This window comes from Accipiter gentilis, chromosome 11 (genome assembly GCF_929443795.1).
Source record: "Accipiter gentilis chromosome 11, bAccGen1.1, whole genome shotgun sequence".
NCBI lineage: Eukaryota > Metazoa > Chordata > Aves > Accipitriformes > Accipitridae > Astur > Astur gentilis.
In genome coordinates this window covers 36,882,313-36,903,302 of record NC_064890.1, presented here as the reverse complement: position 1 = coordinate 36,903,302, position 20,990 = coordinate 36,882,313, and the positions used below count along the sequence as shown (strand labels likewise).

General features: G+C 37.9%; 1 protein-coding gene across 5 annotated transcripts in view; it reads right to left on the bottom strand.

Moving 5' to 3' along the window:
- Window positions 1-11,268: 11,268 nt before the first annotated feature.
- Window positions 11,269-20,990, bottom strand: part of USP15 (ubiquitin specific peptidase 15) — a 72,335-nt gene continuing 62,613 nt past the window's right edge. For 3 of the 5 annotated variants that reach the window (XM_049813853.1, XM_049813856.1, XM_049813857.1), the window contains 11 exons: window positions 19,473-19,556; window positions 19,288-19,382; window positions 18,921-19,109; window positions 17,978-18,093; window positions 17,573-17,848; window positions 17,187-17,257; window positions 16,706-16,821; window positions 14,650-14,799; window positions 14,144-14,247; window positions 13,481-13,569; window positions 11,269-13,171 (listed from right to left, as the gene is read on the bottom strand). In XM_049813853.1, the coding sequence (XP_049669810.1) occupies window positions 12,986-13,171; window positions 13,481-13,569; window positions 14,144-14,247; window positions 14,650-14,799; window positions 16,706-16,821; window positions 17,187-17,257; window positions 17,573-17,848; window positions 17,978-18,093; window positions 18,921-19,109; window positions 19,288-19,382; window positions 19,473-19,556 (1,476 nt within the window). In that variant the 3' untranslated portion in view covers window positions 11,269-12,985. Of the gene's footprint in view, window positions 13,172-13,480; window positions 13,570-14,143; window positions 14,248-14,649; window positions 14,800-16,705; window positions 16,838-17,186; window positions 17,258-17,572; window positions 17,849-17,977; window positions 18,094-18,920; window positions 19,110-19,287; window positions 19,383-19,472; window positions 19,557-20,990 lie in introns of those variants that run through there. The other 2 variants (XM_049813854.1, XM_049813855.1) reach the window with 2 other exon arrangements.

Sequence of the window (20,990 nt, the reverse complement as noted above, 5' to 3'; positions counted from 1 at the left end):
TAAAGCTCTTTCTGGCTGATGTTCCACCCTTTTTACTAATCTCAATTTGCTAAGTGCTCTGTTTTGTAGATCAGGAAAGGAAGGACCATATGCTATTCCCATCATAAGCAAAAAATATTAACATTCTTGATTCTTAAAATAATTTTCTCTTCTTGTTACAATGTAGAATCTTAGATTTATCAGTCTGCTGAGATGCATGAAAAAAAATGTTACTGCAGCTCTTTAGTTGTCTGTTATGATGGCTGGTGTTTAGCTTTCAGTCATCTGCTGTCCTCTCCGTAGATTAACAGCACCCTTCTTTAACTATGTCAGACAAAAATGGACACACAATTGTAATAGTACCCAACTCACGGTACTGGAATGCAAAATTAATCTTGGAATGCTGTAACAATGTATTCTGGGGAATTTCTTCGGCTTCTAAAATTGAGATTATGACTTTTTAGTATCACATAATTTCTCTTTATATATTGTGACACTTTTTGAACCAAGCAGAGCACTTGTGAATTTAGTGAGACCTGCTGTAATTCAGAATCTTAGGAAATAGGGTATAGAACTACTTTAATAAGCAACATGTCTATTAACTAAAAGGGGTTTTTTTAGGTGAAGTGCAGCCTCCATCTTCTCTGAAGGCCATTCTGTGTTTGATACTTAAATCTCAGTGCCTGAGTTTAAAATTTGTTCTGTTTGCATACTCCACCTTTTATCATTTACATTTATCATACATATCGTTTCAGCTACCAGCTTTGACACTCAGCTTGCTCAGCATTACCAGCCCAACACAGCAAGCTTGCTCGTGGGTTTGGAAATCAATCATACGAGTGGTTGCAGAATTGGAAACTCTGCTGCAGCAGAAAGATCTGCTGAATACGAGAACTGGGAACTACACACATGCCTGAGTCTTAGGCGCACCTCTTACACACAAGGTAATCTTTCTCACTGTTTTGATGTACGCCTTTTGTAAAAGCAGAAGATTTATTAGTTAAGCTAAACCAGAGCCGTTAAACTACTTAAACTAGCCAGGATCCTTTTAAGTGACACTGACTTGATTGTGAATGTGCCTTACTGTAGTTGCCTTGCATTGCAATAGATACCATTGTACGTATTCCTAAGCCTAAGTAAAAGTGCTTGCCTGTCTTTTGGTATGTTTTGAATGCCTCAGTTTCAATTCAAGTTGCTTTTGAGTCAGAAAGTAGAGCAGTGTATGTGGGCATCTCTGAGGGCATGTTTTTGACTAGCAAGCTAAAAATGCTCGTTAGGTGTTAAGCTAACTTCGTATTGCGCTGCAATTATTACGTCGTTGTTTGCTTTGTTATTTAATTACATGTTATGTTGTGATGGGCAGTGGGTGAGTGAAATAATTCCCTGTAGTTTCATGGCCCTATTGACCAACAAAAAATGCTCATGAGACCTATTGTGATTCATTAAATTACCTCTTGGAACCAGTGTTCATGTTCATTCCAAATGATGCGGATCAGTCATTTTTATTCGATTAAACATGGGATAGCACTCGGCTGTATAAATTTCAGGTGTTTACAGCCCATCCTGATCGATGCAGGCTTTGAATATGAGCACGGGGTTCTGTAGCCACCACATTGTACAGAGGCAAAACTGTCAGATTTCACTGTGGCAATGATTTGGTTTCATGCTGATGAGAAGAATCGTGGCTTTTCCTCTTGAGTTCGCTTTACGAACACTCCTTTTGTACGCTTTTGTAACTGGTATGAACCTATACATAGTAACGCTACTAAATAAACTTCAGGATAGGAAATATCATCAATTGTGTGGCCAAGTAAAGGTGTTTGCAGATGTCCCTGGTGGTTTTTTGTACTGCAGAGTTAAGAGCCATGATGGAGAAAACTTTGCTTCATAGTAGATTGAACATAGATACTGATACCAAAAGGCAAAGTTAATTTTAAATTAAAAGAGCGTGAGGGATGTATTAATACCAAATACTTCCTGGAGTCCTTTATAAGAACCTGTGCGTTGTACAGGTCTGTGTAAGCACAAGGAAGCCATACACACACACGCTTTACTACGTAGACACTTCAAAAGCTCCTTCTCAAATTATGGATGCAAGAAATGGGGCAAAGGACCATTTCTGCTGTGGTCACAAATGGGTTAAAAGCAGAAGTAATAACCTTCCCTGGAGTACCTGGTGTTCTTTTTTTATGGAATAGGAGCAAAGCCCGTGTTCCTTTAGGATGTGGCTGTGTGAGGAAGTTGGATCTATAAGCAGATTGAAAAATACTTCGTTTTCCAGTGTGAACTCCTGTGGATTTAGCCCATGTTCCTTTCAACATAGGTGTGAGCATATATTCATGTTAGTACACATTCGTTTGTGTATTCGCAGTCAATACACATTTTATTTTGTTTAGTCAATCAAAAAAGCAATCCCAGCTGCTGTCTGTCAGTGAATCATCCTCTTTGTCATTAGCAAACTGACAAGAATGTTAAGTAGCAATGCCCTAAACGTCAGACCTATGACATGCTAGGTACTTGGCAATGATTCCCGGTTGAGTTGCTTTACGATCACTTCAGGGCCAACACACAAATCTCTCAACCAGAGGCTCGGATGCTTCCATGGCTCTTGTGTAACCAGCCTGCAAAGCTGTTTTTCCAATTTTTCCTGCTTGAATCTTGTCCAAACAGATTCTCAAAGTGGTGGGTTGGGTTGGGTTGGGTTTTTTTTGCATTGCCATTTTGAGTAGTGGTAATTGGATCAGCTGAACCTGTTAAGGTCTTTTCTGAGAAAGAACTGCTGTCCGCTGCTTGAGTTAAGTTATTGCTGTGTTAGAGCTAGCAGCATAACAGACACAAAGAGATAACATGATATTCACAAAATCTTAGCAGCGGCTCCCATAGCCTTCATACTTAAAACTGAGCATGAGTCAGGACAGATTAAATAACTTTTCCAGCTCGCACAGGAAGTATCTGGCTGGGCTGGGAAACAAACCTCACTCTGTGTGTTAAACTGAATCTGCCTTTCATTCCCTTGCACAATAAATAGGGTTTGTTAGATAACAGATTTATTATCTATTCAGGCAGCTCCTGTGAATTTTCCCTGTGTTGCAGTCCATTCATGATACCTTTCTTTTCTGCCAAGTACAGTAAAGGCAGGAACCGTGATGGAGATTTTACCTGACGGTTGTTTACATTAAAAAACCCCGGCTGACGGGGCCCGCTGCCGCCTTCACAATTAGCACAGCGTGAGGTCGCAGTCAGCAGATGAAGAAACTTCAGCGATCTTGCACATCTGATCACAATTTACTGCAATCTTTATGTCCGTTATTAGGAATTTTGGTCCAGAAATAAAGGCATAGATGTGTTGAAGCAAAATAGCTGTGACTCTAGGCAGTGTTATTAGATCCAGAGCTCCCGCAGCAGGCAGCGCATACAGCTGCACTCTCGGGAGAAGGCTTTTCCCGAGTATCTCGTTCTGACTGCAGGACACGTAACGTACAAATGCCCGTCAAGAATGCCAGAAATATGTGTTGCGCTGCATATTAGTCTGTTTATTTTGCTGCTCTCTCATCTACATGCCGAAAACCTCCCTACATCTGTTCAATCATTTCCTTTTTATCTCTTTTTGTATGAAAATTGTGGAACTATTTCTAGACACCTACAATCCACTAATCGCAAAGCAACACCAGAGAGGAGAAGGGTGTTCCCCCATGTAAAAATAATTCTTTTTGGCTGCTGCAGCAGAGAGGGGAAGCTGCTGGATGATTTCCCCAGGCTCCGTTGAATCCTTCTTTAAGTCAATCGTTCCAGATTGCAGCCCCGGGGCTGCCAAGTGATACCATTACTACAGGAGAGTTTCCATCTACTGAATGGATGTTAGGTCCTTTGCGTTAGGGGTGGCCTCTGTCTACATAGCAAGCATTGCAGTCATAGCTGTAAAAAATACTAATAAAAATAGATACACTCACTATACTCACATAAGTAGCATGGAGGACAGCACACTACATCGGTATTCTTCTTTTCTCACACTGCCATGGCTACACTGCCAGCGTGACCAACTTAATTTGTAGCTAACTCAGACCCTCCCCCCCCCCCCCCCCCCCCCCCCCGAAAAGACTCAGTATGGGCACGTACTTCTGCGAGTCTCCAGCACAACTGTTTGCAAAGATAACCAAAGTGTGACCACTCCATTATTTTACAGGCAGTTCTTCCCATAAACCATAAGGATTAGAGATTTCTTATGGAAGAGATCTTGATGAAGAGCTGTTTGCTATAGAGGCCTTGATTTGCCTTATATGTTGTGCTCATTTTTGTTGCTTTATGAAGAGTATAGACCTCTTCTTATTTTGTTCAAAGGACTTAGCCCTTGATATAAAGTATTTGTACGGCTGCATGTGTGGCTGTGTTTATAGGCAGCAGTCTGAAAGAAATTTTGTTGCTCAGGTTGAGCCAAAACAGATAAACAGAATGACCATACTTCTCAGGGAATCTGGAAGACAACCAAAGAAATCCAGCTGTAAAGAGCTAAGTGCTTTCCTTCATAGCAACATGACGATACAGATCACCTCCACATGTGGATCTGTATTTCCAGTAAAGCGGGGCTGCACCATTCATTGTCCGTACCTACGTCCTGGGTCACGGGCAAGCAGGTACGCATCTGTATTCAGGGATGCATACCTGTTGCAATTTCAGAGTTAGTATTGGCCCTTTGGGAGCATTTCTAGAAGTTGTATTCAGTATTTCACAAGTGGGAGCCCCTTTCTGGAGTCTGCTCCCAGGGCACGGTGGACCAGCTTGTCCGTCTCCTCACGCGGGTGGGTGGAAGCTGCTGGAGCGTAGGAAATTCCTGGTCTGAACACTGGCTCCTCCAGCTGAAAGCCAAGCCCTGGAGCTACAGAGTGGATCATTAAGTGGGATGTGTAAGAAGCTCCCATGAAACTTGTTCGGCCAGTCTGAGACCTTGCGTCCCTTTGGCAGCTTGGTCATCAGTAGATTCCTATGGCTGTTTATGTCTAGTGGCCTTACTTCCCCGCTTCAGTCTTAACTAACAAACCCACACCATGATCTAAGAAGATCTGAGAAACAATTTAATTATAAAATTAGCAGTTAACATGTACTAATCATTGATAAATCCTTTACCAAACATCTGTGCTCCTGCCCAGCTCCAGCTCAGTGGTATGTGGGATACAAATGTCTGGTGGGCTTGAATGTCTTATTTTGTTGGAGGCAAGATCATAGAAAGCCAGGACCTGCCTTACCAACAGAGTTACAGCAGAGTTTCAAAGAACTTGACGCTTCATTTCATTTCCCCTTCAGGACATTTGGAGCCTTCCTTTGTAAACCTGTTCCTCAAAATTATTAACACAGCTCCTGCTCTCGAGACATTATCCAATACTGGAACACATAAACTGCAGTTTTCTAGATAATGACTGGGTGAGGACGCATGTCAAAAAATAGTATGGCTCTTCTATTACTGCCTCATTTCAAAATGTCCTCATAATATCCTAGCATCACTTGTAGATTTTTTTCTTTTCTAGCGGTTTTCTCTATCTTTCACTAAATTAAATCCATTGTAGGAACCAAGTTACTTTTGTTTTTTTTCCCTACAAGGCAACCCACATCTATCAAAGATTTTAATTCTCAGTCACCTGTTAGTGACTTTTGCAGTATTTGCTCTTTTTTTTTTCCTTCTTTTTAATCATAGGACTCTGCTTTTTTTAGAATGGATTTGAAATCCTCTACCACTTCCTTATTAGTATCCTACAGCCACTTTCTTGTTACATTAATCTTTTGTATTCATGCAGTATAGGCTTTGCTGTACTCGTGCCCTTGACTTTGCTGTGATCCATTGTTTTTACATACATTCACAGTTCTGCACAATTTCCTCCCCTTTGCCATCAGTTCTTTTGCTTTTGTCTCCTACTGGTGTGGAGTCACGTTGGCTTACTTGATACGTTTGTTCTGGAATGGAGTACGTAAATTTAAATCTTACATCTGGTTTGTTCCCTTTTATTTTTAACTGCACATTTGTTCACAGAAGTTTTGGGAAGATTTTTATTGCTTAAATAAATTAAGTTGGTATGTGTATGTGGGCTTTTTATTTCAAGGAAAGAAGATCATGTCTGTCAAATTCTAATAATATTGCCAAATGCTACTGTGAAAACAGAGACATTATAATCCATCACACTTGATATTAAGGGAGCAATTTACATCATAAAAATGGGCTTTCTAAATTACAATCTCAGACTGAGCATGACGTTAACCAAACTGAATCCAAATGTTACAGACAGATGATAACCGAATGCTTCCCATAGGAAGTAGTTCTACAAACTTTGATTTCTCTCTTAGTCTTTGCCACCCTATCTGAAAAATCTTGCAGAAATGCCTAAGGGTACATTTCCTGAAGACAACTTCTAAGGCATTATTTCCTATACCAAAAATCAACATGTACATCTGTTTTCCTCAATTTGTGTAAAAATAAGTTAATTCAACAATTCAGAATCTTTTATGAAAAAAGCTCTATTGTCTCCATCCCATCAGTGATTGGGATTATTGTGTTTGATAGGTCTCAGAAATCTGCTGGATCCAAACATTTCCATTAACTTTATTGTCCAACTGTAGGTCATTAATCTAAAATGTTCACGACATTTTCTTTTAATTGAGAATTTGGAAAACAAAACATTTTTAGCATAGAACTGATTGTATTTCACAGTAAAACCCCAAAACATTCGCACAGTGTCAGCAGCCAGCAAGTCATTGGTGGCAGAGAATTTTTTCAAGTAAAAGATGTGAAAATCAAACTGCTGTTATTGACAGTCCTAGTACACTTCTGCAAAATGGGTCTGAATCTAGGTCGCAGCTCTACGAGTTGTATTTAGGATCCATGTCATACACGGCAAAGTTATGCAGGACATCAGTCGCGCCAAACACACAGGCTGTTTAGACACTGCATTTAATTCACTGAGCAGCTATTAGGTCGTGCACAATTAGTCAACATGACTAATACATTTTATTTGATTTGGCAATGCAACTACAGAGCAGCAATACTGCATAACTTCTATTGACATGTTCACTTGCTGCTGAATTATATTAGGGTTTATGGAAGCTGCTGTTTCCCCACTGGAATGGGGGGGAGCAGAACTCAAATAGGCTCCAAACACCTTCTCCTTGTATTCAGCAAACTGCCCAAGGAAACCAGTCCTGTGTGAGCCATCCTAGGCTGTGTATTTCTTGAGAACCACTGAGAAACTTCCGTTGGAGTGACAGAAGGGATGTTCTTTGTATTTGCTTTTCATAAGTACAGATGATACGGCGTTCGTAATTACTGTGCCTTCTGTTGGCAGACTTTCTCCTCGGCCCAGAGACACGCTCGCATTCACAGAACACCCGCGGCACAGGATGGATTCTGTAACATCGACAGAGGTTGAAAACAAGCATAGCTCATCTGAATTCTTTCCAGACACCCCTGGTTGTGTCCTGGAAAACACCTTCGTGCCTGCAGAGCTGGCTGCAGACCTCGTTTCAGTTGCATGATGCCTCGGTTTTAATTTTCATTTTTGAGGAACCACGCATTTTTCAATAGGGGCATGTCTGAACCGGTCGTTGTGCTTTAACAGAATTTGTCATGAAAAAGCAGGGATGCTCTTCCAGAACCGCAAAGAAAGATGGAAAATGCAGATGTGTTTTTCAATTTAGGGGTACCCGAGGGGAAGAGTTACTTTGAGGAAATGAAATCAAGGGGGTTGTTCAGATGGGAATTGGAGCGGCTTCAGGAGTTTAAGTGAGCAGCAATGGTGCAGAAGGGGAAGAAAAATCATAGCGTTTGTCACCCCGAAACAAGAGCATGGGTTTCATTCCCATATTGAGGAATTCTTGTAACACTAGCGAGTGAAGGCCTTCCCGCAAACCATGCTGAGCTCAGAGCAAATACCTGCAGATTCAGGCCTCCATTCCAAACTTTTCAGTGGTTTTCAAGTGGTGCCATTAGCTCGAAGAGGGAAGAACGTTCCTCTGAAAAGAAGAAGGTATTTACGGACTCTCAGATCTCAAAGCCGAGGCAGATGGCTGAGACCGGTCTCCATCCCAGCAGGGGAAGGGCCACTGCACACCTTGGCTGCCCCCCCCGACCAGGGAAGGCATCCAGCCCAGGGGCAACCCAGCGCCCACCACTCACCGCTGCTGGCACCTTCCTCCTCCTTGCTGAACGCTAATTGCGTAGAAGACTCTCACGCTTATCTCCATTTTCAGGTTGTCTGGTTTCAGTTTTGAACCATCAGTTCTTTGAAGGTTTCTCTCCACTCCAATACCCCCCGCATACAGTTATTCCACCCACCCCCGTAACGTATCGCACACAACTTGAGCCGCTCTGGGGAGTCTTTCCGAGAAAACCATTCTTCTTTATCTCTGTTAGCGCACGTGTACTTACTCTGGGGTTGTAACTTTTTTTCTATAATGTCTTCCCCAGGTTACAATCTGAACTTTCAAAAGGAAGTAACTCAAATGGTGTATTTTCCCAGGATCCTTACCACAGACCCGGGGAGATTAAGTCAACTTCTTAAATCTCCTTATGTATCCAAGGACAAGTTCTTACACTGCTGTTTCACATTGGGAGCTCATGCCAAATTGTTTGTCTACCAGGGCTGCACAGGATTTAGGGACACTTCCTACTTACCACCTTCTGTAGCTATGAACTGAGTGTTTTACACACTGAATAAAATCATTAATTGAAGACCAAGTACCACCAGCTTCTCCAGCAACAACCCTATTCCACAATGATTTCCTAACGGAAACTATTTTGAGATTGTTGGTCGGTTCCTAAACTTCGCATTGGGCGATACTGTACAACACTCATGTTTTGATGAGAATAATGTGATACTTAAGCTGATAATTAAGTGCCAAGCACTTAAATAATTCTAGGTGCACCTATACTATAATCTTTATCAACTGCCCCCCAGTAACAGATCTTCATATAAATAAATATAAAACTTCATGTAAATAAAACCATACTGACTGATGTGAATTCTTTATCATTTGAGCCCGGTATCAGCTTTTGCATTATTTGGCCCAGGATGACGGTTAATGCTACCTCGCCTATAGTAACCCAGTTCATTCCCTAGTTAATGGGATAAATTGGTCACAAATTTGTCACATTTGGACTCTTCTGGGGTTTTCATGCTATTATTCCAAGATTTAATTTCTTTTCATTAAGACAGGCGTCTCTGCCTGCCTCAGGAGCATGTGGTGCCAGTAAAGCAAGCAACGTTGGCACTAAGAAAGTGGAACTATTTTCACGATTTGTTTACCCCCCAAAGAAAAGAAACTAAAAAATCTGAAGAGAGCAATTTGCCTACAGACTAAGAATATGCTTATTCTTCCAAATATAGCTGTCATATTGTTTCACTACATTTATAGTGATTTTCTTTGTCAAAGTAACTAGTACTTAGACACAATGAGAAACCATACCCTGAAATTACAGTCTGACATCAAAGGTGGCAGCATAATTTTTAAAGAAAACCAGTGGGTTTGCCAAGTAATTTCTTTGCCCACCATACCAACTTCCCTCTAAAGATTTCAAAACGCTTAAAAAAAAAAAAATCCACTGCACTCCATAACACAGCACTAACGGGTTGGGAAAGCTAGGAAGGGTCATGGCCTTCCCATTAGCATCTGTAGATGCAGGAGAGGTTTCTACACCATTTGTCAGGGCTTTCCTCATCTGTCATCTCAACTGCAAGTTCCAAACTTCCCTTCAGTGTGCCAGGAAGGCAGGGATGACTTCGATGTAAGGGGACGACAGAAGCGGTCAGGGAGGGGATCTGCACCAACGCCTCCAGAACGCTGTCCGAAGCCAAATGAAACGAGGTCCTGGGCAGCGTCTCTTCCCCTCTCCTTCCCTCCCAGCCAGGCTTTCCAGGACGTATTGCCGTCACAAAATCCGTGCAGCAACTGGGAATTGCAAGCTGTCTTCTGCCTCCTACTCTGTTTTGTTTCTGTGACTCTCACATTAACAAGGTGAACTGTATCTTATCGTTTTGGGGGTTAGGCTGATACTTAGACCCATCAAAAAGCTTGCTGTCAATGTAACTGAAAGAAGAAAGCATCCTGTGGATTTTTATCAGACATGATTCATAAAAAGAGATGTCAGGACCCTCTTTATTTGCTCCATAAATGACTAGCTGAGTGACAATAACTTCTGGCAGACACTGTAAAGAATAATATGCTTTCTGTAGTTTTAAGAATGTCCATACTGGACAAATTATCATACCTTATGTGTGAATACGTAATAGTTTTACAAAACTCACAGCTTGGCTGAATTCCCAGAAACCTTTGACACAGTCACATAGAAATGGTACTGATTTTTATATCTGATTAGGAAGCTTACAAACTCAGTGTGGGTCATCTTCGAGGCCAAATTAACAATAACAAAAAAAATTAGAAACTATGTAATTTTTTCCTAACTAAATGCTACTTTGATCAATACCCTTTTAAACTCCATCTGGATCATCTAACTATTAGTAGGTAAGTACATTCCTTCAAACATAAGATCCCATGTAATTATATATATATGCATTTTCAAAGGGATAATGAATTGTGTTAGGAGACTGAATTATCAGATATTAAAGCTCTGATCTACAAACTCCAAAGTGAGACTTTAGTAAGTGACAGCAGATCCTTTGCTCCTTTGCGATTTTTCCAAGCAAGTTCTAGGCTAACATGATATGGGAAAACCAGTGGCAGTGCGAATGCAGGGGGGCTCTTTGTGTGTGTTACTCAGAGACGATTGATTCTCTAGGATTACTTCCTCTACTCCACAGATAAATCTCAAGTGCTCTGATTAAAATAAGGAAGTTAAACTCGCAAGCTATTTAGTACACAGCTTTGTACTGGGTTACTGTATTCCACACCTAAATACAAGGTTTTAAGCCAAAAGTTTGTGTCATTTCCCGCCCCCCCCCCCCCCCATATCGGTTTGTCTAATCTTTAATAATATTGCCTCATTTCACCAACTATCTCAGAGTTAGTATCTTTCCATTTGTTTAATTATTATTACAGTATTTCTTTTAAAAAACAAATAATAGGTTTTTATGATAAACATTTTTTATTTGCAGCCTTAGAAATGTTTTTAGAGCCAGACAATAACAGCAGAGAATCCCTTTTATAGATAGTATCTTCTGAAAATACTATTAATCTTATTCTGTGTTGGTCATTAAATAGCCGTTTTGTAACCAATAATGTAAGTCTTAGACAAAAACTACCCATTACACAAACACCGTGGGAGAAGAGTTTGTAAGAAAATGGAAGACTAAGTAAGGCCTTGAATAGCTTTATTGAAATCTGTATAAATAAACATGCGCATTTCAAATGTAAACCCAAGTGAACTCAAGTGCAGACAAAATTTTAACCTCTGTCATGCAGGAGGTTAGTTACATTTAAAAAAAAAAAAACAACTCAAAGCAGCTTTAAAATACCAGGATGAAACACCAGTTTTAATATCAAGGTATAAAGCAAAGCCATGTCCAACATACCTCATTTATATCCTGGTCAAATGCAATATTTTAAACTTTTTAATGCTAACATAAATAAATAATTTACCAAAATGTGCACTCACAGAGTGAACTTTTATTTACAATACACAATTTATAACCTATTGTATTTGATTAGTTCAAGTGAAGAACATCATTCTTTTTGCTTTTTTCTTCTTTAAATTACTTGTTTTAAACAGTGGGACACAAAGCAATTCTCCAGGTAGTAGATATGTGAAGTGTGCCCCCGCACTTAAGAGCCCCTCTCAAAGGCAGTATTGTATACAAATCAACAATACATTCTTCCAACTAGATCAAAGGGAAAGCAGCAAATTAAAAAATGTTTCAAACTGTCACACTTATTTTGGCATCCTGGACCCCTGGACATAGTTAACTAAAATCCAATTCAAAGTTTGTATGCCTTATATACTGTACAGGTTCTGACTTGAACATGCAAATGCCAGTTCTCTTATAATGAGTTACCTTTTCAGATATGCTGTAAGGCTATGGTGAATTCCATCAGGAACACACAAAGAAAATTAACAGGCCTACCTTTAAAGTAATTTTGTTCATTAACAATTTAAAGGCAGGTTATATTGAAAAAATTCTCATCTAAGCCCGATACACAGTCATTACTATGGATACAGGATACTATTAACTCTGACCCTATTACAGAGTAGTTTGCAAGCTGTCAAACTACAAAAACTGGGGAGAGAGAAGTTACAGCACAATTTTAAATTTTGGACTGACACCAGATTAAAATTATGCATGTCTTATAAGCAAGATAACAGGAATTATGTCTGCAGAGTAGATTCCAACAAGCAACAAAGGATACTTACATTTAATTGAAAAACTTTTTGTTAATGCAGCATGAAATCCAGAACCTGTTCCACAGCAGCAGTAAGATGAACATAATATTCTGGATGCTCAACTATATCACAAAAGGTTAAAACACCTTTTCAAGCTATTTCTTCTATTGTGACCGAATTGAAAAAAAAAAAAAAAATAGGGAGAAACAAAAATTTGCCGTTTCAAGAAAACTACTGCTTATATATTTATGACATTTTTACTTGTAGTCTGTGTGACAGCCTAAGGAACATGTATATATTCATCCAGAAACTAGACTTGGCAGTAGTATTCCTGCAGTACTAAGAAAATAAATGTCAGAAGTCCACAGATTTAACGTTTTAGTTATTAACTCACAGCCAAAACAAAAGAAAACATAATCCATCAGAACAGCAGCAGAAAACTTAAAAGGGGTTTATTTGTGATTTCCTATATATAGCTTGTGAATACAAGACTGTAAATGCATTAGAGACAATTTCTGTTTAAGTTTTTATTGTTTCACTTCAAGTACTGCACATGTTAAAATGTAATAAAGATTTACATTCTGTTATCTGAAATTCCCCATCTCAGATTTCTATTCTTAATTTGGTGGGCAATTTCACTCTTTCAATAGGTATCCCCAGTAAGAAAGTCTCTTATGGCTTCTAGTTCTTCCATTAGTTAGTGTGCATACAATTTTCATTTTCTATATCATTATCGTTTTCATTGCTGTCTTCATCACTTTCTAGTGGGATGCCTGTGGCAGCTGAAGCACCTTGTTTAGTTTCCCGGTCAAGAGGGAAAAAGCCAGTTCCACTGATTGTGTCCTGTCTCTGGTAGAAGAGCACATACGCTGCTTTGGACTGTAAAAGAGAGAAGTGTAATATGCTCATGAGGCTCCAGACAAAACATTTCCAGTCCAAGTTAGCCTTTTTTTTTTTTTTTTTTTCTTCCAAGTCTACAAGGTAAAATTACAAAGAGATCCAAAGCTTCCATGTAAGTTATTTTTGCATGTCGGAGCAAACCATTTTTGTTTCATGCTGTCCTTCGAAAGAACACAAACTACTACCTACAAATTTACTGCAAGGTTCATGATTTACTCTTCATTTTTCTTCCCTCAAGGAGAAAACATCATCAACAGTCCCAATTTTAGAAACACAAAAGGTACTTGCCACTATTTGGTCCTCACATGCAGTGGACACACTACTGTCATCAAAGTAGTACCATTTTCCATCATCCTTATTTTTTGCAAAAGCAGTATCTAGGACAAAAAAGTACAATGTCTAAGGACTTTGTATCTTCATAGATGTAATACAATCAGTTGCTAGAGTCTGTTACTGTCAAACACTTGACATTTAACGAACAAAAACCTATTATCACTATTATGACTCATACTTTCACACTTTCATTTTTTTAAGCAAAGAAAGCTTAAGCAAGAACATTCCCCTTCTAAAGAGAATGTATAGTGAGAAAGGACCGTCAAAATAAAATCCCTCAGTCACTTTTTAATTTTTCTCTCTTCTTTCAAGAAAATGCACAATGTACAAAAATACAGACAAGTAAGACAAAATCAGTTGTAAGAGTACAGTAGCTCTTATGGAGCTCTTATGTTTTCTCTTTTCACAGTATGCATAGCTAGAAGTATAAAAGAACCTACAAGTATCCTTGAAAGCTCATTTCATACAGATTTTTGGGTTAGAATACTTGTGAAAACATTTCAAGGTAATGCAAAACTATTAAAAAATGCCATTGATTCAAAGTGGTTAGTACTTAAATGAAAATAAAGATGGAAAGAAAGCTGGCATGTAGAATGACGATATTTGAAATCAACTTACAATGCCCTCCTCCCATTCCTCCATAGTGGTTGGAGACAGCAATCAAGTTGTAGCGGCACGGCCCTGCATTGGGATTAATAAGGAACTCTGACATGTCCAAGTCGCTGTTTAAAAAAAACAAAAACACAACAAAACCACACAAAAAAAACAACCAAAAGAAGTTCATGTTAATAATATTTTTAACCGTTTCACATTTTGGTGGTCTTTGAGTCCTTTATATTCCCCACAAAACACACATACACCAGACTACACTGACAATGCATCTCTCTCTCTGAGAGTAGTGAAACAGGAACCGGTAACCTTAGCCAAAACTATCAATAAGAGTTCTTCCATACTTATCTACTGTTATTATTTTTCCAAGTTCATACTTTTCACCTGCAAGTGTTTACTGGATCCATCCATGGAAGCTGAGAACAAAAACCATTCTACATAATTGCTGGATTAAACATGTGCCCCAGTCATGCTAACTTTTACACTTCTAGCACCGAAATATTTAGGTTTCTTACTTTATTGGAAAGTCAACCAATGTATCCAACTTGTCCCTCATGTATCTGCTGTAGGAAAAGCGCTTTAAATGAACTACCAGTACAGGGGGCAGTGACCACAAGTCTAACTTCTTGGTAGCTTGCTGATGTTCTTTACAGTTTGGACAATACCTGAAAGAAAAAAAATACCAATTTTAAATAACTGCAGTCTGTCTGTATGTTAAAATACATTACCACAGAGAAAGCCAGTAACGTGGGAGGAACTGGATGAGCAAAAGCTGAAACACACACACACACGTTCCATATGCTGTTACTAATGCCATTGATATCCCTTCCAGTTTAAAATACGAGGTGCTAGTGCAGAAGTGGGCTCACAGTGAAGCTCGACAGCATTTTAAACACAAAAGTAGCACCCCCCCAATATAGGATTCTCATCTCCTATAGTAGTTCCTGTATCTTTAGTTAAAACACAGCTTTCTCATATTTTATAAAAGATGACAAGGGGTTATGAAAATACTTCAGGAAAACTGACTATATGAAAAGCCATAAAAACCAGACAACTGTGGTTCTTCCAAGTTTCAATTTTGAAATTCACTTGTCTCCCACCCTATCCCACCTACCACTAAAACCAGGTAACAGTGACTACTGAAACCTGAAAAAAACTCCTTGCTGAAAAAATTGCCTCCTTAGTAGACAAGTACTAAACAGGCTGTGACTCATAAATTTCTGTTCCCTGCAAGGCATACTTGTATCCTTCAAGAACTAAGGCTTGGGGAGCAAGGTAAGTAAGAATGCATGGAAGCAACTCTTCTGTGAAATGGTCTATGCACATTCTGCATCTTGGTATCTAACAAGTAAAGATCTAGGAAAAAAAGAGATGAGCCCTAATTAAAAAAGACTGCACAAGTGCCTTTACATAGCACCATCAGATAATGACAAGAAATTAGGAGAACTGTAAGGGCAGGCTCTAACTGAAGAACTGTCTTCCCAGACATCTTAGAATATTTGGAATACAAATAGCGCTGGACTAGGGATGATGAGCTCTCATAGATTAGACCTGTGAAGACCTGACAAATGAAGAAAGAATGCGATTAATGACCTCTGGTGAGATGTATCTAGTAGCAACTGCTTGACTTCAGCAGTAGTTATATTTTGTAGTTTAAATACTCTGCTTAAAATGTGCTGCAAAAATGGAAGTGCTTCACCATACTTGAGTTATATGGTATCTCAAATAGTCTATCCAGTGTTGTATAATCTAGCCAACCCAGAAACAAAAAAGGAGAATTTGTAAGTTAGCCCCCTCCCTGCCCCAATAAAGGGAGGATCTCTGGTGACAAAGTTTGGAAGTCTCCAAAACTTTTAAGTATCCACAGAAGAAAAAGTGGCAGACCCTCTTTTCAAGCTTAATTCTGAGCTTCAGGTGTTGCTGAAGGACTCTTACATGCTAGAAAATTCCTGGAGAAGAAGGATCTTACAGGAATATCCTATGATTGTAAATATTCAGGTATGATTCCAAATCATAATTTGGAAGAACCATGAATCAGAACAAAAGTCTGCCAAAAACTTAATGGTTGGAACATGAATTTCAGAGGTCCTACTGGCTAGAGATATTCCCCATCCCACAAACCTGATGGTTAAGCACAATCCCTATTTCATATATCAATGCAAGGCAAGCTGTGTATTTCCACAAAAAACCTTCAGTATGCACCAACCTTTCTCATCTCAGAAGGAAATATTTGTTTAAACCACTGCGTTGGATTTGGCACAATATTATTCATTCACTGTGGATCACAATTCACAGACTAGAATATCTTACAGATCTACCCTTCCTCCTAATTCTGAATGCATTAATTGTCTCTCATACAAATACAACCTTCTGCATATGGTAACAATTTTAGTTAAGCTATGGATCAAAATAGAAAACATTTTGTGAATTTTCAGCTACGCTTGAAATGACAGGGTTCAAAATACCATGAAGAAATCAATTAGGTATCTCTGTTAATGTTCCAAGTGTGGTTTTGATTACATTTTGAGAAATATACAATAGAACATAACAAATTTAATTTTTTGTCCTTACCATGGGTCTTCAGCACCTAGTTTTTCCTTTGTTGTGAACAGCTCAATGCAATCTTTTAATTTCACAAAAGGCTTTTTGGGAGGCTTATATTCCACGCTTTCATGTTTTTCAAAATCCTAAAGAGAAGTATTTCTTGAGTTAAGAGAACAAACGAAACAAAACTCATTTTAGTGATGTCGTCTTACTATAAACAGTAACTACAAAGCTCCTATATATGGAAAAACTGATCAGAAACCATTCAAGCAAAAAGTTTTCACAGCTTCGGATTTAATTCCAAATTAGTAAGCCTCAGATTTGCTATTTACTTAGATGTGTAAATGAAGTTTATTTATGACAACATATTTACTATGAATAATGTGAAAAAAAGAAATACCAGCTGCTTCTTTTGAAGACTTACAATCTCATATGCCACATTAATTAAGTTGTATTTTTCACTTTTTTTTTTTTTTTCCTGGAAAGGGAAGCAACATAAACAGCTTACCTCTGCTGCACTATCATCAAAATATCTCTTCTTCAATTCAGGATCCCAATCCAAAGCAAGGAAAGATCTTTCTAAGATTAAAAACATGTTTTCTCTTAATATTATTTCTTGCTTTACATGAAATTGTATTAACTTTGGGCAAACATGCTTCAAAATGAATTAAACAATGCTAGCATGAATTTAAGATGAAAACTTAGAAGGACACACAATTTTTGCATTTCTAAGAGTTAATTACAATAACAAATTAATTTTTTATACGAAATTTATTATTGGAAATAAAGTTATATCAAATAGCACACAGAGAGAATGAAACACTAGTCTATGGAAGCGGAATCAGAAAAAAGTATCAGAATCAAACATTGTCCAAACTGTTCCCCATGACTTACCGTCAAGCCTAGGTTGCCTATCATCAAATCTAATATGCCTGGTATCATCTTTGATGTAGTTTATGTCAGTATTGCCTAAATTATTGAACTGGAATGTAAACAATCGCTTTTTGTGTCCCGTGAGTGGTTGACCTTTGCAAGTATCCTCAGTACATAATCCATTTTCAGAGTCATTGTCACCTCCAACTGAGTCTTCTGACTGGCTGTTTTCATTCTCTGAAGGGAGTTCCTGATCCTGACTGGATTCATCATCTTGTTCATCTGTTTCCATTTCACCTGAAACAATTGGAAGAATAAGGAGGAAGAAATGAGGAAGAATAACAATAATTGAAAGACACTACAGGATTAACTTCGGTTTCAAATTAAACACAAAATACTGAACAAGTTTGGATATTCCAGTCTTACTTGGAGAGCCTTCTTCATGTATTCCATTTGGGCCGTTACCATTGATACCATGGTCCTTACAGCAATGTAGGGATCCTTCAGTGTCTTCACTTTCAGTACATGTTTTTACATATCGACTAAATATTACAAATGAAAGCAATGGTTAAAGGCAATGGATTTTTAAATATTTACATTGTTCAAGCCAGATAATTCAACGGTTACAGCAAATCCTTCCTAGTGTAATGTATTCCTGCACTCCTTTCTCACTTATTCAGAACTAATAGTTATATTGTCTAACGTGTCTACTGTTACATGCACATCTGAAATTCTGCTTGTCTATGATCTTACGTTTTTGACAGTTACTTGATTTTATACAAATTGATTCTTGGTATTAGTCTCTGTTTGTCCAGAAATCACTTCTTTAACTGTTCATTAACCATATTTTTTACACAAAAAAATGTATGGGTTCACTTACAGAGAAAGTTACATCAGCAGAAAACGAAGCATAAATTTAAATTGGAGGTTATATGATTCTAATTTCTTCCACATAATGACACTTATTCCAGTCTGGTTTCAGAAAGTGTCTACCAGGTAGTTTTACAACATAAATTCATATATAAACTTGTACAGTAGATACAGGAGGTATAACCACAGCAAAATAATTGGAAAAACATTTCAATTTTATGAAGCCCTATAAACTGACAATACAGATAGACTCTCTACTGTCTTCTCAAATAATTTTCAGATGAGGTCATGCTAAAAAAAATCAAATTAAAATCCACACTGGTTCACATCTCAAGTGGCTAAAATTTTAGATTTAATATATTTAACAGAAAGCAAATAAAAGACTAAGTACTCAAATCTAATCAGTTTGTTAGCAATGCATGTAAAAATAAGTGCCTACTGATTCCAACTATTAGCATTATTCATAACAAATGCGTTTTTCTTTAAACAATAACCTTACCACATTCTTAGCAGCAGCAGGTTATACAGTTTATCTTCGGTATTGTTTCTAGGCACTGCTATGAGAAAAGGTTGACCAAACAGTGAAGAACCACTATGGCTGTAGCTAGTGTGCCTGCACTTTTCCCTTAAACAAACAGGAATTATAACTTGTTCTGTATCTTCTGTTCTATTGATAGCAATTTCAAATCTAAAAGAAAAACAACCAGAAATACAAAGGAAAACTGTCATTTAAAAGGCTGCAAAGGGGAAAAATGAAAAAATAATAAACCCCTCAAGATTTGTCTTTACCTTATGTCTAGGTTTTAATCTTTTGCAAATAACTAAACAAATTGCAAAGAGATGCAAAGGATGTTATCTGTACTTACACATAAATGTCATCACGTTCCATAATACTACTTAGATTTTCATCCATGCCAAATATCCTGTGGAACCTGTGATTGTATATATCGGTAACAATCATCTAAAAAGAAAATGGAGTACACATCATTAAATCAGGTTAATGTGTGTTAAGATGTTCATTGTTGTGCTTCATGTAAGAAATCACTCTTACCTTATCTGCAGCAACACCAGACAAAGCTGACAATGCTGTGCAAAGATCCAATATATTTCCAATTTTGGGAACAACCACTTTGTACTAAAAAAAATAAAATGTCACTTTAATATCTTAAGACAACAAATATGCATGAGAAAAAAACAAACAAGTTATCACATGTTCAGCATACTTCACGTACTTCTTTCAGATTCTTGAACTTATGGTGTAATGTAAATCAACTAACACAAATTCCAAAAGCTGCTGAAAATGTAGCAGTTACCTTCACAACTTTACTCATACAAACACACACTTTGAATACTACATTTATTAGTTTAGATAATGCTTTTTTTAAATCTTATTTTACTTTCTCCGTAAGAAGACTAACAGCACCAATATTACTTACAGATTTATGTTTCAACAGCACCTACTTATTTAAGCATTTAAATAGTATGCATACTATTGACTAGATTCTTACATTTGGAATACAACACGAGTTGTTTACAAAGCATTACTAGGAAAAAAAAGCAACGGCAGGCAATGGATAAAGACTGAATTCTAATTTCACATGCAGAGACAGAACCTGACAATTAACAGTCAAAGAAAACCCCTCTGTGGCTTCCCTTAGTGCAGTACACCTGCAGTTTGTAATGAAAGTCCACACAGGACTCTTACCTGTTATTTTCATAATAAATAAAGACAGGATTAATTAGAAATAAGGTATTAAAACTTTGTAATTAATTGCCATGTACAGCATGTGTTTAGTATCTCCTTAAGTCTTATAGTTATTTAGACTCACAAAAGCTCTACTGAACTTGTACTCTTCCCAAACTCTATTTGTTCCCGCATACCCATCTCGCATGTCACACATGGTCATCTGCAACTACTGTGTGTCCCTTATGCAAAACTGTTCTCGCAGATAATTAAATCTCTAGCAGGCTCACCTCCCAGTAGTTAATGCATGTCCCTTTGTCTTCCCCCTATAGCCTTTGGGAACACGCCCTTTCCCCCCACTTTCCGTCTTACAGTACTCTGATTTCAGGTGTTAAAGCCTTTTTGCAAGTCTGCCTAACTGCCCGTGTATTATTTATTTCACCTATCCTCACTTACCCTATAAGGTACAGCTAGAACCATTTAATCATGATTTTGTTACCATAACCCATGTACATTGTTTCATGCCATTTTAAGGCATATAATACCATCCTTCCTAAAAAAGGCAAAAGAGATACTCCTTACAAAGAAATCTCATCTGAAATTTTTTCTTTTGACTATTAAGTGATAGCATAGAAGAATTCAGGACTACCTAATATATTTAGTCATGGGGGTTTTTGCACCACTTATTACCAATATTTGCCTTTTGAGGCTAAGAAACTGAGGACTTAACTCCGGATTGAGTGTATAAATTTTATAATCATACAAATTCATTATAGTAACACTAAAATAAAAAATTAGGACAGCATACATTTTAAAGATTAAGAAGCCTTATTAACACAACCACACAGAAATTACCAATATCTTCCTTGAAACTGACAGAAATAT